The sequence below is a fragment of the Oncorhynchus mykiss genome, chromosome 25 (assembly GCF_057628025.1).
Source record: "Oncorhynchus mykiss isolate SJ-2025 chromosome 25, ASM5762802v1, whole genome shotgun sequence".
Taxonomy (NCBI): Eukaryota; Metazoa; Chordata; class Actinopteri; order Salmoniformes; family Salmonidae; genus Oncorhynchus; species Oncorhynchus mykiss.
In genome coordinates this window covers 72,469,494-72,484,102 of record NC_143046.1, presented here as the reverse complement: position 1 = coordinate 72,484,102, position 14,609 = coordinate 72,469,494, and the positions used below count along the sequence as shown (strand labels likewise).

At 46.8% G+C, this 14,609-nt stretch overlaps 1 protein-coding gene across 2 annotated transcripts in view; it reads right to left on the bottom strand.

Moving 5' to 3' along the window:
* Positions 1-3,844: 3,844 nt before the first annotated feature.
* LOC110505710 (sprouty-related, EVH1 domain-containing protein 1) overlaps positions 3,845-14,609 on the bottom strand; it is an 86,226-nt gene continuing 75,461 nt past the window's right edge. For both annotated transcript variants that reach the window (XM_021585100.3, XM_021585101.3), the window contains one exon: positions 3,845-5,010. In XM_021585100.3, coding sequence (XP_021440775.1) covers positions 4,312-5,010 — 699 coding nt within the window. In that variant the 3' untranslated portion in view covers positions 3,845-4,311. The remainder of the gene's footprint in view (positions 5,011-14,609) is intronic.

Here is a 14,609-nt window from a genome sequence, read left to right as displayed (position 1 = left end):
CTCCATCCAACCTCGCTGAGCTCGAGCTGTTTTGCAAGGAGGAATGGGTAAAAATGTCAGTCTCTCGATGTGCAAAACTGATAGAGACATACCCCAAGCGACTGACAGCTGTAATCGCAGCAAAAGGTGGCGCTGCAAAGTATTAACTTAAGGGGGCTGAATAATTTTGCACGCCCAATTTTTCAGTTTTTGATTTGTTAAAAAAGTTTGAAATATCCAATAAATGTTGTTCCACTTCATGATTGTGTCCCACTTGTTGTTGATTCTACACAAAAAAATACAGTTTTATATCTTTATGTTTGAAGCCTGAAATGTGGCAAAAGGTTGCAAAGTTCAAGGGGGCCGAATACTTTCGCAAAGCACTGTATGTACAATTTGGTTGCACAGTGCATATGTAAAGTCTCCACCATATTAATATAACACTATGGACTCCCCTCGGATCATAAGGAAACCTGAGGAGGAAAGAGAACGAATGAAGTCTTCAAAAGAATCCCACAAGATTAAAACTCACCATTTTATTATGATAATGTTATTTGATATGACAAATTACAAGTGTATGCATATTTACATTATATATTTATGAAAAGTAACAAGTTACATCTGTATGAAGAAAATACAACTATGACATGAGTTATTGAACTATACATTTTACATCATATACTTGGAATTTTCAAACCATGGTAGAAATACCTAGACATATATAAACCAATATAACCAGAACAAGAGCTGTTAAGTTTTAGACGGAAACTATGATGGACGTGAGGCACTTTTTCAAGGTTGTCAGGATGTGAAGCCAATGGCACTAAGAAACTGATAGAAAAGAGGCATGAGAAAGAAAGGAAACAGGCAGTGTTCACAGAAGAATTAAGAGTACCATTTATACTGCAATTTACAAAACACAAATGTTTTACACAATTTAGAACTAATCACAGAAATGTTACATCATCAAGCGCTGTAAGAAAGAAAACCTACATTCATCATCAGTGCACCAAAGCATTGGAGAATTGAAAAGTAACCACTCAACTGCTGTGAAAAGAAACCCTTTTAAGCAATACACTGAACACGTTTATATAGGCATTTCTTTTTAAACGCAGACAAAGTCAAGAATGTACATTTTTAAGCATTCCAAAAATATGCACACTTTCCAAGACTGAAAGAAGAATAAAAGACTAGCAGCAAAGTGGTTAAGAACTGAAGTCTTATGCAAAGTTAACTGACAGGTAAAACATAACTATATTAAAGCAGACAAACATGTTGCATATATAATACAGTACATGATAGCGAGTTACACTGTGCTGGTTAATGCAGAATGAAACAGATGATTTCAGTATCTCTCAGCTAAACTTGTATGAATGTACGTCCTACACTTTACTCCTCAGCCAGCAAGTTTTTAAATCAGGTTCATCTAATCTTGGGTTCAGCTTGAAATATGCAGGGCAATCCAAATTACAATATGGGAGAATAAAAACATTGATAAACCAACCAAACGAGCACGCACACACACGGTTATATGCGGCCATAGGAACTAGGTGCTGACTTTTCTCTCAAATCAATAAAAAAATGAGTGATTGTATCTAGCAGCTTTATATATATATATATATATATATATATATATATATATATATATATATATATATATATATATATATATATATATATATATATATATATATATATATATATATATATATATATATATATATATATATATATATTTTTTTTTTTTTTAAATAAGTGGACTGCCACTACTGTACCATGTTAGCATTCTAGCCTTCCTCCCTTCATAGAAAACTAGAATGAAACTCCATTAAAAGCTTAATTGTCATTTCCATCATGAACGCCCTCCACTTTCAATGTGAAGTAATACTAAAAGGTGACCTATGTACATAATGCTGTCAATTGAAGCTACAGTATATGCTGACAGCAATGACAAATACAGCTCTCTTTTAATTACCAAAAAACAAAATGGGATTCTGATCCGGTATTTAAATATAGTGTTACTTATTTATAGGTGCTTGGAGTTTAGTACCTGGGGTAACGTCTACATAGCGTTAGTAAAGTGTCCTGTCACTGACTCAGTGTGGAGAGGTCTATGTGTTTCTCATGGCCAACAGTTTGCATAGAAAGTAAAGGGTGTTGGTTGGTACCTCGCATGGGGCATAAGAGAGGGATATGGAAGAAGTTGACTGCCCCCATCCAGTCTGGCGACGACAGGGTTGCCACGTCCTTCTCAAGAAGGGGTGGTCCGGGGGATGGTGTGCATATCTATTGGTTACAGTACAGGGCTGTAATGACAAGCTTTTTAAATAGGGGTGATTTTAAATCCTTTTGATAACGATTTTGTCTAAATCACGTGTCAAACTCATTCCATGGAGTGTCTGAGGGTTTTTGCTCCACCCTTGTACTTGATTGATGAACTAATTAGTAAGGAACTCCCCTAACCTGGGTGTCTAGGTCTTAATTGAAAGGAAAAAAACAAAAACCCACAGACACTCAACCCTCCGTGGAATGACTGACACCGCTGGCCTAAATGATCAAAGAAACCAATTTCTTTGTTCTCAAAAACGATTCCGGAACACAGGCAGACAGATTTCTTAAAACAGTGGAATTAGCAATAACATACTGTCTTTTAAAGACGCAGCATCAAATGAATACAACCAGAGGTATGTCTACAGTTATTGTGGCTATGTTCCTCGGAGTGAAACATGGATTTCAACAAAGACCTTCATACTGCATCTCCCCATCAGCTTTCAACAAAGTCAGGTTTGTAACAACGAGTCAACATAGTTATCAGTTTCTATGATCACTGTGCTTGACATCTCACTGCATATGAAGACCTACGCACATATAGTGTGTAACAAACAATCATATCCATATGCTATAATTACCTATAGGCAAATGCCCTTTGACATTTAAAATGAGGTACCTGTTCATTCATGACTGGGCAAATGTTAAACTATGTATTCTCTGACTTACCGTGGACAAGCTGCAAAATGACTTAACAGTAGTACATTTGACTCGTTACAAATGCTTCAAATCACAAGGGGACAGACATCAAGTACTTTTGAAATTTGAAGATGGTGCTGTAACCAAAGCTTGGAGACCAGTGCTTTCAAGGTTGGCTTTTTGCACACAACATTTGAGTTTTAGTTGGTAATTTCTAGTTTCAAACTAGTCTAATTTAAGTGCCTTGTTCAACAAAGGGGCACTCAAGACCCCTTACTCACCAACATTAAACAGAAAAACTTGCTGGTTGAGAAAATCTTCAGCTTTAAATAAAAAAACAACAGTTTTACCATGAAGCGAAGATGTGATGGAGTCAAAATAGAAAATCCGGTAAAGTACCTGGAATTGTGACATTTTGGTCTCATGGAAGGTGAGTCAAGAAGTGCTAACATTAATTCTTGACTAGTTCGGGGGAAGGAGGATTGCAGAAGACATTACCATATTTTCCATCCTGCTCATGGAATTGATCACTTTATGTTGGAATGCAATTAAGTGGTCCAAATCACCTTACCAAAACAAGGAAATCATTCTAACATCTAGCTATGTCAGACTGTACCAGCAAAAGATAAAAAGGTGTTACCTTCTTTTTTTTGTTCAACAATTGATGAATAGGAAAAATAAGGAAACACGTACACATCCACCACAGCAACTGTTAAATGACTCAATAAGAATGGTCTTAAGGTTAATGTACCATTAGAATTGTGTGAAGGGGGATAAACATTTCTAGTGCACCTTCTCTAACAATTACACCGTCAGCGAACGCTCGAGTCATAAAGGACCTGGCAATGTTAACCAACTACAAGTTCACAACAACATATCCCTTTTAGCAGACTTCAAGTTTGTTTTCTGTATGCACAAATGTTTACTTTTTTGCTGTTGTTGTTGTGTAGTTGCTGCTCTCTGTACAAAAGACAATATTCCTTCATAAAGTTACACATTACTTGTAGGGAGAGTGACATGGTGGCCTGGTTGTTGTGTGTATTATGTACGAGTGTGAGTAAGTGTGTTTGTTTAATAATATTTCCATGTCTGCTAGTCTCAATGCCTTCTCCTCACGTTCAGCTCCTGAACTCTACTTCACGCTCAGAGCCCGTAAAGCACAAGGTTAGTCTTCCGCTGCTCTCTGCGTCGAAGGACACAAAAGACCTCCAGAGCCCGGCGTCTACAACAACATGTCACCCCCTCTGAGGTGAATGAAAAACAAGGTTGCCGGCATTTGAATACCCAGCTTTTTTCCGCTTTCCTGTGTCAGCTAGCTGTGTTGTGGGTAGGTCATCCCGGGTGAGGGGTCAGAGTTCAGTCAGGTCACCCAGCGGCCTTGTGCTTGCCCCCGCAGCATCTGCAGGCCTCCCCACAGTGGTGGCAGGCTCTCAGCGGCAGGTAGCAGCACATACAGGGAGCGATGAAGGACAGTGCCGTCAGGGCCAGCCAGCGCAGGCAGAACTGCTCGTCAGCCGTGTCACACGAGCACGGGTCCGAGAAGTCTCCCTCCGAGTCGGACATGCAGTGGTACAGCATGCTCTCAGCACACAGCATGCAGCTGACTTTATAGATGCACTGCTTGATGGGGTCAGGAGCATCCTGGCACTGGCCCCGCTGGTTGTCCTCATGGTTGAACATTTCCCGGCAGTAGATGCAGCGAGAACGCTCCCCGTCTTCCCTCCTCCGCCGCCCTTTTTTGGACTTGAGCAGTGGTGAGGGCTGCACCTTGGAGGAGTCTTTACCCAGCCCTAGCCCCAGTCCTGTGCCCATGCCCATACTCCCAGGGCCTGAGTGGGACTCCATGCCCGGCCCCTCGGGGAAGAGGTACTCACACTTCTTGCTGTCCAGTTTGTGGAATAGGGCAGGGAAGTCAGGGTCCTCTCGCTCTGCCTCCTGCTTCCACATGACTGGGTGGCGGTAGTCCTCGTAGCCGCGAATCAGAACATCCTTACGAGGGTTGATCCTTACAATCTCCTCCTCATCCATGTGAAAGCTCACATGGCGCGTAGACTTGAAGGACACCTGATGGAGACAGTGTTATTTTATTGAATTCAGTTCAGAGAACACAGACATTCTAGCAGTGTCAGTATATATTTTATTTATTTGAGTATGAGTTGTGAATGATCTTTACTGTCCTTCCATGTCATGTAGGACATTATTCAGAATTAGTATACCTTATTAAACTAGATCTAACATGGAGGCTTAATCTCCAGTGGTAATACAGGGCTATTCATATACTGTAATATAGTGAGTGGGTCACGGGTCCAACTTAGGGAATGGAAAGTGGCATTCCCACCTGACCTGATATGAATAAATTAACTTTATAAAAATGGAGACCCGTTTCCGAATGAACCCGAGGACTGTCAGACATGTTCTGAAAAGGCCCGTGGAGAAACAGACCCAAACAAACGCCTCCCGATCTGGATCCGAAGACCAGTCAAGATCCGAGAGCAGAAAGAAACCTCAGACTGAACGCTGCCAACGCCATCAATAAACAAGTGATATTGGCCAAATGATCAACAGTTGTGTCCTTAAAACCTGCCTATAACAAATAAAATAAAACGTTGTAATTTTCGATGTGTAGAATATGAAAAACTTTATAGCCTATTGTTATATTGGTTTTTACTTTCCTAAAACAATAAATTGTCCACCTCACGGCTCAGCTGTCAGAGAGATGAGTGCTATATGCGCCAGGGCATTGCATGCATATAGGCGTATCAGTCCAGGTGTCCACTGTATGATATTAATATTTAAAAATATATATATAAAAAAGGAAGATAAGCTTAGGCCTAGCCACACAGAGTTCCTATCTATGTTCACCTGGACAAGAGGAACACCTACGTGAGAATGCTGTTCGACTATAATTCAACGTTCAACACCATGGTGCCCTCCAAGCTCATCACTAAGCTCAGGACCCTGGGAATGAACACCTCCCTTTGCAACTGGATCCTGGACTTCCTGACTGGCGGCCCCCAGGTGGTGACTGTAGGCAACAACACATCTGCCACAACAAATGGGCCCATCAGGGATGCGTGTGTTTGATGTATTTAATTCCACTCCAGCCATTACCACGAGCCGTCCACCTCAATTAAGGTGCCACATTATGTTATGGGTATGCTTGTAATCGTTAAGGACTGGGGAGTTTCAGAATAATAAAAAAAGGAATGGTGATAAGCACAGGCAAAATCGTAGAGGAAAATCTGGTTCAGTCTGCTTTCCACCAGACACAGGGAGATTAATTCACCTTTCAGCAGGACAATAACCTAAAACACAAGGCCAAATCTACACTGGAGTTGCTTACCAAGAAAACAGTGAATACTCCTGCGTGGCCAAATTACAGTTTTGACTTAAATCTACTTGAAAATCTATGGCCAGACCTGAAAATGGTTGTCTAACCATGATCAACAACCAATTTGACAGAGCTTGAAGAATTTATTGAAGAATGTGCAAATTTTGCACAATCCTGGTGTGGAAAGCTCTTAAGAGACTTACCAAGAAACACTCACAGCTGTAATCGCTGCCAAAGGTACTTCTAAAAAGTATTGACTCAGGGGTGTGAAAAAATATGTCAAAATTAGATTTCTGATTTAATTTTCAATAAATTAACTAAAATGTCTAAAAACCTGTTTTAATTTTGTCATTATAAGATATTGTGTGTAGAGGGGTGATATTTTTAATTTATTTAATCCATTTTGAATTCAGGATGTAACAATAAAATGTGGAATAAGTCAAGGGCTATGAATACTTCCTGAATGCACTGTATATTTACATATCTACCTCAGTTACCTCGAACACCTGCACATTGTCCCGGTACTGTGTACTGTAATTATTTATCTTTTTCTCCCTACCAGTTCTTCCTCTCCTCTCTACCCGTTCTTCTTCTCCTCTCCTCTCGTTCTACCTCTCCTCTCCTCTCGTTCTTCCTCCCCTCTAGCCGTTTTTCCTCTCCTCTCCTCTCTACCTGTTCTTCCTCTCCTCTCTTCTCTACCCGTTCTTCCTCTCCTCTCTACCCTTTCTTCCTCTCCTCTCTACCCTTTCTTCCTCTCCTCTCCTCTCTACCCGTTCTTTGCTTCCTCTCTACCCGTTCTTCCTCTCCACTCCTCCTTCGTCCTCTCCTCTCCCTCTTCCTCTCCTCTCCTTCCTCTCCTCTCCTTCTTCCTCTCCTCTCCTCTCGTTCTTTCTCCCCTCTAGCAGTTCCTCACCTCTCTACCCGTTCTTCCTCTCCTCTTGTTCTTCATCTCCCCTCTAGCCGTTCCTCTCCTCTCCACCCGTTCTTCCTCTCCTCTCTACCCGTTCTTCCTCTCCTCTCTACCCTTGCTTCCTCTCCTCTCCTCTCTACCCGTTCTTTGCTTCCTCTCTACCCGTTCTTCCTCTCCACTCCTCTCCTTCGTCCTCTCCTCTCCTTCTTCCTCTCCTCTCCTTCCTCTCCTTCTTCCTCTCCTCTCCTCTCGTTCTTTCTCCCCTCTAGCAGTTCCTCACCTCTCTACCCGTTCTTCCTCTCCTCTCCTCTTGTTCTTCATCTCCTCTCCCCGTTCTCTCCCCTCTAGCCGTTCCTCTCCTCTCCTCTCTACCCGTTCTTCCTCTCCTCACCTCTCTACCAGGTCTTTGCCTCCTCTCTATCCGTTCTTCCTCTCCACTTCTCTCGTTCTTCCTCTACTCTCCTCGTTCTTTCTCCCCTCTATTAGTTCCTCTCTCCTCTCCACCCGTTACTCCTCTCCACCCGTTATTTTCCTCCTCTCCACCCGTTCTTTGCCTCCTCTCCTCTCTACCCGTTCTTTGCCTCCTCTCCTCCCGTTCTTTGCCTCCTCTCCTCCCGTTCTTTGCCTCCTCTCCACCCGTTCTTTGCCTCCTCTCCACCCGTTCTTTGCCTCCTCTCCACCCGTTCTTTGCCTCCTCTCCACCCGTTTCTCCTCTCCACCCGTTTCTCCTCTCCTCTCCACCCGTTTCTCCTCTCCACCCGTTTCTCCTCTCCTCTCTACCCGTTTCTCCTCTCCTCTCCACCCGTTCCTCCTCTCCTCCCGTTCCTCCTCTCCTCCCGTTCCTCCTCTCCTCCCGTTCCTCCTCTCCTCCCGTTCCTCCTCTCCTCTCGTTCCTCCTCTCCTCCCGTTTCTCCTCTCCTCTCCACCCGTTTCTCCTCTCCTCCCGTTCCTCCTCTCCTCTCCAGCCGTTCTTTGCCTCCTCTCTACCCGTTCTTTGCCTCCTCTCCACCCGTTCTTCGCCTCCTCTCCACCCGTTCTTCCTCTCCACCCGTTCATCCTCTCCTCTCCAGCTGTTCTTTGCCTCCTCTCCTCTCCAGCCGTTCTTTGCCTCCTCTCCTCTCCAGCCGTTCTTTTCCTCCTCTCTAGCCGTTCTTTGCCTCCTCTCCTCTAGCCGTTCTTTGCCTCCTCTCCTCTAGCCGTTCTTTGCCTCCTCTCCTCTCTAGCCGTTCTTTGCCTCCTCTCCTCTCTAGCCGTTCTTTGCCTCCTCTCCTCTAGCCGTTCTTTGCCTCCTCTCCTCTAGCCGTTCTTTGCCTCCTCTCCTCTCTACCCGTTTCTCCTCTCCACCCGTTTCTCCTCTCCACCCGTTCTTTGCCTCCTCTCCTCCCGTTTCTCCTCTCCACCCATTCTCCTCTCCTCTCGTTCCTCCTCTCCTCTCTACCCGTTTCTCCTCTCCACCCGTTTCTCCTCTCCACCCGTTCCTCCTCTCCACCTGTTCCTCCTCGCCTCTCCACCTGTTCCTCCTCTCCTCTCCAGCCGTTCTTTGCCTCCTCTACCCGTTCCTCCTCTCCACCCGTTTCTCCTCTCCAGCCGTTCTTTGCCTCCTCTCTACCTGTTCTTTGCCTCCTCTCTACCTGTTCTTTGCCTCCTCTCCACCCGTTCCTCCTCCTCTCCAGCCGTTCTTTGCCTCCTCTCCTCTCCTCTCCAGCCGTTCTTTGCCTCCTCTCCAGCCGTTCTTTTCCTCCTCTCTAGCCGTTCTTTGCCTCCTCTCCTCTAGCCGTTCTTTGCCTCCTCTCCTCTAGCCGTTCTTTGCCTCCTCTCCTCTCTAGCCGTTCTTTGCCTCCTCTCCTCTAGCCGTTCTTTGCCTCCTCTCCTCTAGCCGTTCTTTGCCTCCTCTCCTCTCTACCCGTTTCTCCTCTCCACCCGTTTCTCCTCTCCACCCGTTCTTTGCCTCCTCTCCTCCCGTTTCTCCTCTCCACCCATTCTCCTCTCCTCTCGTTCCTCCTCTCCTCTCTACCCGTTTCTCCTCTCCACCCGTTTCTCCTCTCCACCCGTTCCTCCTCTCCACCTGTTCCTCCTCGCCTCTCCACCTGTTCCTCCTCTCCTCTCCAGCCGTTCTTTGCCTCCTCTACCCGTTCCTCCTCTCCACCCGTTTCTCCTCTCCAGCCGTTTCTCCTCTCCAGCCGTTCTTTGCCTCCTCTCTACCTGTTCTTTGCCTCCTCTCTACCTGTTCTTTGCCTCCTCTCTACCTGTTCTTTGCCTCCTCTCCAGCCGTTCTTTGCCTCCTCTCCTCTCCAGCCGTTCTTTGCCTCCTCTCCAGCCGTTCTTTTCCTCCTCTCTAGCCGTTCTTTGCCTCCTCTCCTCTAGCCGTTCTTTGCCTCCTCTCCTCTAGCCGTTCTTTGCCTCCTCTCCTCTCTAGCCGTTCTTTGCCTCCTCTCCTCTAGCCGTTCTTTGCCTCCTCTCCTCTAGCCGTTCTTTGCCTCCTCTCCTCTCTACCCGTTTCTCCTCTCCACCCGTTTCTCCTCTCCACCCGTTCTTTGCCTCCTCTCCTCCCGTTTCTCCTCTCCACCCATTCTCCTCTCCTCTCGTTCCTCCTCTCCTCTCTACCCGTTTCTCCTCTCCACCCGTTTCTCCTCTCCACCCGTTCCTCCTCTCCACCCGTTCCTCCTCTCCACCCGTTCCTCCTCTCCACCTGTTCCTCCTCGCCTCTCCACCTGTTCCTCCTCTCCTCTCCAGCCGTTCTTTGCCTCCTCTCTACCCGTTCCTCCTCTCCACCCGTTTCTCCTCTCCAGCCGTTTCTCCTCTCCAGCCGTTCTTTGCCTCCTCTCTACCTGTTCTTTGCCTCCTCTCCACCCGTTCCTCCTCTCCTCTCCAGCCGTTCTTTGCCTCCTCTCCTCTCCAGCCGTTCTTTGCCTCCTCTCCTCTCCAGCCGTTCTTTGCCTACTCTCCTCTCTAGCCGTTCTTTGCCTACTCTCCATTCTAGCCGTTCTTTGCCTCCTCTCCTCTCTAGCCGTTCTTTGACTCCTCTCCTCTCTAGCCGTTCTTTGCCGCCTCTCCTCTCTAGCCGTTCTTTGCCTCCTCTCCTCTCTATCCGTTCTTTGCCTCCTCTCCTCTCGAGCCGAACTTTGCCTCCTCTCCTCTCTAGCCGTTCTTTGTCTCCCCTCTCCACCCGTTCCTCCTCTCCAGCCGTTCTTTGCCTCCTCTCCAGCCGTTCTTTGCCTCCTCTCCTCTCTAGCCGTGCTTTGCCTCTCCTCTCTAGCCGTGCTTTGCCTCCTCTCCGCCCGCTCTTCCTCTCCGCCCCGCCCGCTCTTCCGCTCCGCCCCGCCCGTTCTTCCTCCTCTCCGCCCCGCCCGTTCTTCCTCCTCTCCGCCCCGCCCGCTCTTCCTCCCCGCCCGCTCTTCCTCTCCGCCCCGCCCGCTCTTCCTCTCCGCCCCGCCCGCTCTTCCTCTCCGCCCCGCCCGCTCTTCCTCTCCGCCCCGCCCGCTCTTCCTCTCCGCCCCGCCCGCTCTTCCTCTCCGCCCCGCCCGCTCTTCCTCTCCGCCCCGCCCGCTCTTCCTCTCCGCCCCGCCCGCTCTTCCTCTCCGCCCCGCCCGTTCTTCCTCTCCGCCCCGCCCGTTCTTCCTCTCCGCCCTACCCGTTCTTCCTCTCCGCCCTACCCGTTCTTCCTCTCCACCTTACCCGTTCTTCCTCTCCGCCCTACCCGTTCTTCATCTCCGCCCTACCCGTACAGCAATAGAATACATTTTTAACATACCTACTTTTAACCCATCTTAAAATAAAATACAGAGTACAAAATTAAAGTTAATTTTAGATTCATAAGTCTACAATAATAATAATAATAAAACAAATGATAATAAACACAATTAAATTAAAGTTTGAAAATTGCCTCAAACCCAAATAGCGAGTTGCACAGAGTCCATTAGGCCACATCAACGTTCTTCTCATCTTTGTCCACTACAACATTAAAAACTTAAAACACTCCCCTTGAAAGATTAGTGGAATCTGTGTGAGTAGCTGGACAGGTAGGATGACTGACAGTGAAGGTGAACAGGTGGTCACGTGTCAGGTGACAGAGGAATGGATGAGACTGAGGCAGGAATTCCTTTAACCATAAAGTGGTATATTTACTGAGTAGTCTGTGGTGGATTCATGGACGCACAGAACTTCTGGATCAGATGGAGTTAAGGAAGAGAAAGCAGCGAGATCAGGCGATGGCAATTTCCTCCTTTTATGGAGTTGAGATCTGTCGGACATTTCCACCTGACCTAATTAAAGCGCCCCTGGCCCAGCTGAGTAAATGGCAATGAATTAAAGGAGTATTCCACCAACTCCATGGGCCTTTTCTACAGCCACCCCGGAAATTTGTTAAATTCCACACTCCTCAAAAAAGGCTCATTGCTCCCCGTCCTCTGTCATCTCAGGGAGAGGAATTAGTCGGGCAACTGGCCGGATATATGTCCGGTTCTTCACCTGGATCTCCACTGATCTAACACGACCATCGGTCCCAGGCATAGTCTTAGTTATACGGCCCACCGGCCAGGAGGCTCGAGGCAGCTGAGGGTCCACCATCATTACTACTTGGCCAGTTTCCAGGCTGGCCATTTCTCTCCGCCATTTCCCTCTGTGCAGTAGACTTGGTAGGTAATCCCGAATGAATCGGGCCCAAAAATGGTCAGCTAAGATTTGGCTGTGTCGCCACCGGCGTCTGCCTACGAGGTTGGTATCAGCATACATGGCTTGAAGAAGTGATGCATCTCGGCGTCCCATCAAGAGCATAGTCGGTGTAACCGGATCGGGGTCAGCGATGTCTGCAGAGAGATATCCCAAGGGTTTGGAGTCAATGATAATTGGGTGGATGGCATCTGGGTCCAAAACCTCTGCTTGGCGCAGCCTCCCTCCGACTCTGATCACTCCAAGGATTGGATCATATTCTGGGGCAAGAGAGAGAAGACGGCTGTCCTTAGCCACTTCCCTACCGGCTTTCAGAGCTTTTAACTCCTCAGGGAAGCTAACTGCTTGTGCTTGCTGGAGGAGTAGTGTCTCTGCCGCGAGGGAGGTAGGTATAGAAGCCACCCCATCTGAGGTCTGGTTTGTGGCGGTGATCAGATCCGGCAGTGTTTGGGATTGTGTTAGGTCAGGGAGAGCCGTTGTTGGTTCCGTAGAAATGCTGTAGCATTGGGCGGACCTCCTTAACTCATGAGCTTCAGTTGGTTGCGGAGGGGCCGTACGCCTGGGGGCTGTCGGCCACTCGTTCTCTGGTTGGGACAAGCCTGCCTTCACAAGGTTATGAATATCTCGGTTATGAACTTCTGCAAGCTCAGGATTCTTCACCAGGCTTCGCTCCGTTCCACGCAGTAGTGGGAGTACAGCCTGTGTCGTGGTTGCCAGAGGAGGATGGTTGGGCACCCGTAGCAGTGGGGTTGCATACCTGCGAACGCCATCCATTTCAGTGGTGGTGGTGCTCTTCTCCAGGAGGTCTAATGCATAGGAGTCATGTTTCGAGCGAGTGACCTCCTGTAGCTTCCGGTTGGAGAATGTGTCCATCTTCCAGAGCATCTCAACATTCCGAAGGAGGTCAGTGGCTGCATCTGGATTGCTCCTGGTGAAGAGGACTTGCTGTGACTGTACAGCTTGGGTGGAGAGAAGTAGATGGGATGGACCTTGCACAGCCCAACCCAAGGATGTATGGACAGCAATGGGCCCTCCTTCTGGTCCAGCTCGTATAGGCTCAGTCGGGGTGACGAGATGTTTCCGGTCCTTGGCTCAGAGGGGATGGTTGATGGCTGAAACGTATAGTTGATCCATCAACACTTTGAGCTCTGGTGGGCTTGCCCTTTGATGTCGGAAACTCGACCACATAATCCTTAAGATACCCAGGTGCTTGCCTGGTTCTTCTGTTGCTGCTGGTGGTTGAGGATGAAGCCTTTGTTGGTTTAGGCTTAGCTCCTGGATATTTCCTTTGTTCCAAAACCTTTCCCTCAGCTGCTCTCTCCTCCCCTCTTCTTCCTTCCAGTGGAGACAATTCTTCCCTCTCCGCCTCCATTTCCTTTTCACCTGTCTTTGGTTCAGTCATCATCCTGCTCGAAGGACCATTGAAAGATTAGTGGAATCCGTGTGAATCTTCTCATCTTTGTCCACTACAACATTAAAACTTAAAACACTCCCCTTGAAAGATTAGTGGAATCTGTGTGAGTAGCTGGACAGGTAGGATGACTGACAGTGAAGGTGAACAGGTGGTCACGTGTCAGGTGACAGAGGAATGGATGAGACTGAGGCAGGAATTCCTTTAACCATAAAGTGGTATATTTACTGAGTAGTCTGTGGTGGATTCATGGACGCACAGAACTTCTGGATCAGATGGAGTTAAGGAAGAGAAAGCAGCGAGATCAGGCGATGGCAATTTCCTCCTTTTATGGAGTTGAGATCTGTCGGACATTTCCACCTGACCTAATTAAAGCGCCCCTGGCCCAGCTGAGTAAATGGCAATGAATTAAAGGAGTATTCCACCAACTCCATGGGCCTTTTCTACACCCCTTGTTGGCTTCTTTTCACTATACTCTTTCTCTTTTAACTTCAATTAAAACCTGTTGCGACTCTAGGGGCAGTATTTTCATTTTTGGAAAAAAAAACGTTCCCGTTTTAAACGGGATATTTTGTCAGGACAAGATGCTAGAATATGCATATAATTGACAGCTTTGGACAGAAAACACTAACGTTTCCAAAACTGTAAAGATATTGTCTGTGAGTATAACAGAACTGTTGCAAGCGAAAGCCTGAGAAAAATCCAATCCGGAAGTGCCCCAGGTTTTGAAAGCGCTGCGTTCCAATGACTCCCTATTTGACTGTGAATGTACGAGCTTACGCTTTCTACGTATTCCCCAAGGTGTCTACAGCATTGTGATGTAGTTTTACGCATTTCTGTTGAAGAATAGCCGTAGGCGAGCACATTGCGTAAGTGGTCACATGGTGGCTCCGAGAGAGATTCTCGCGTAAAGTACAGAGGTAGCCATTACTCCAATCGGTCCTAGAGAAAAAATAATTGTCCCGACAGATATATTTTCGAATAGATATTAGAAAAACACCTTGAGGATGGATTCTAAACAACGTTTGCCATGTTTCTGTCGATATTATGGAGCTAATTTGGAATATTTTTCGGCGTTGTGGTGACCGCAATTTCTAGGCGATTTCTCAGCCAAACGTGAAGAACAAACGGAGCTGTTTCGCCTACAAAAATAATATTTCGGGAAAAAATGAACTTTGGCCATCTACCATCTACATCCGAAGTTCATCAAAGGTAAACGATTTCATTTGATTGCTTTTCTGATTTCCGTGACAAGGTTGCCTGCTGCTAGCAGGGCATAATGCTATGCTAGGCTATCTATAAACTTACACAAATGCTTGTCTAGCGTTGGCTGTAAAGCATAT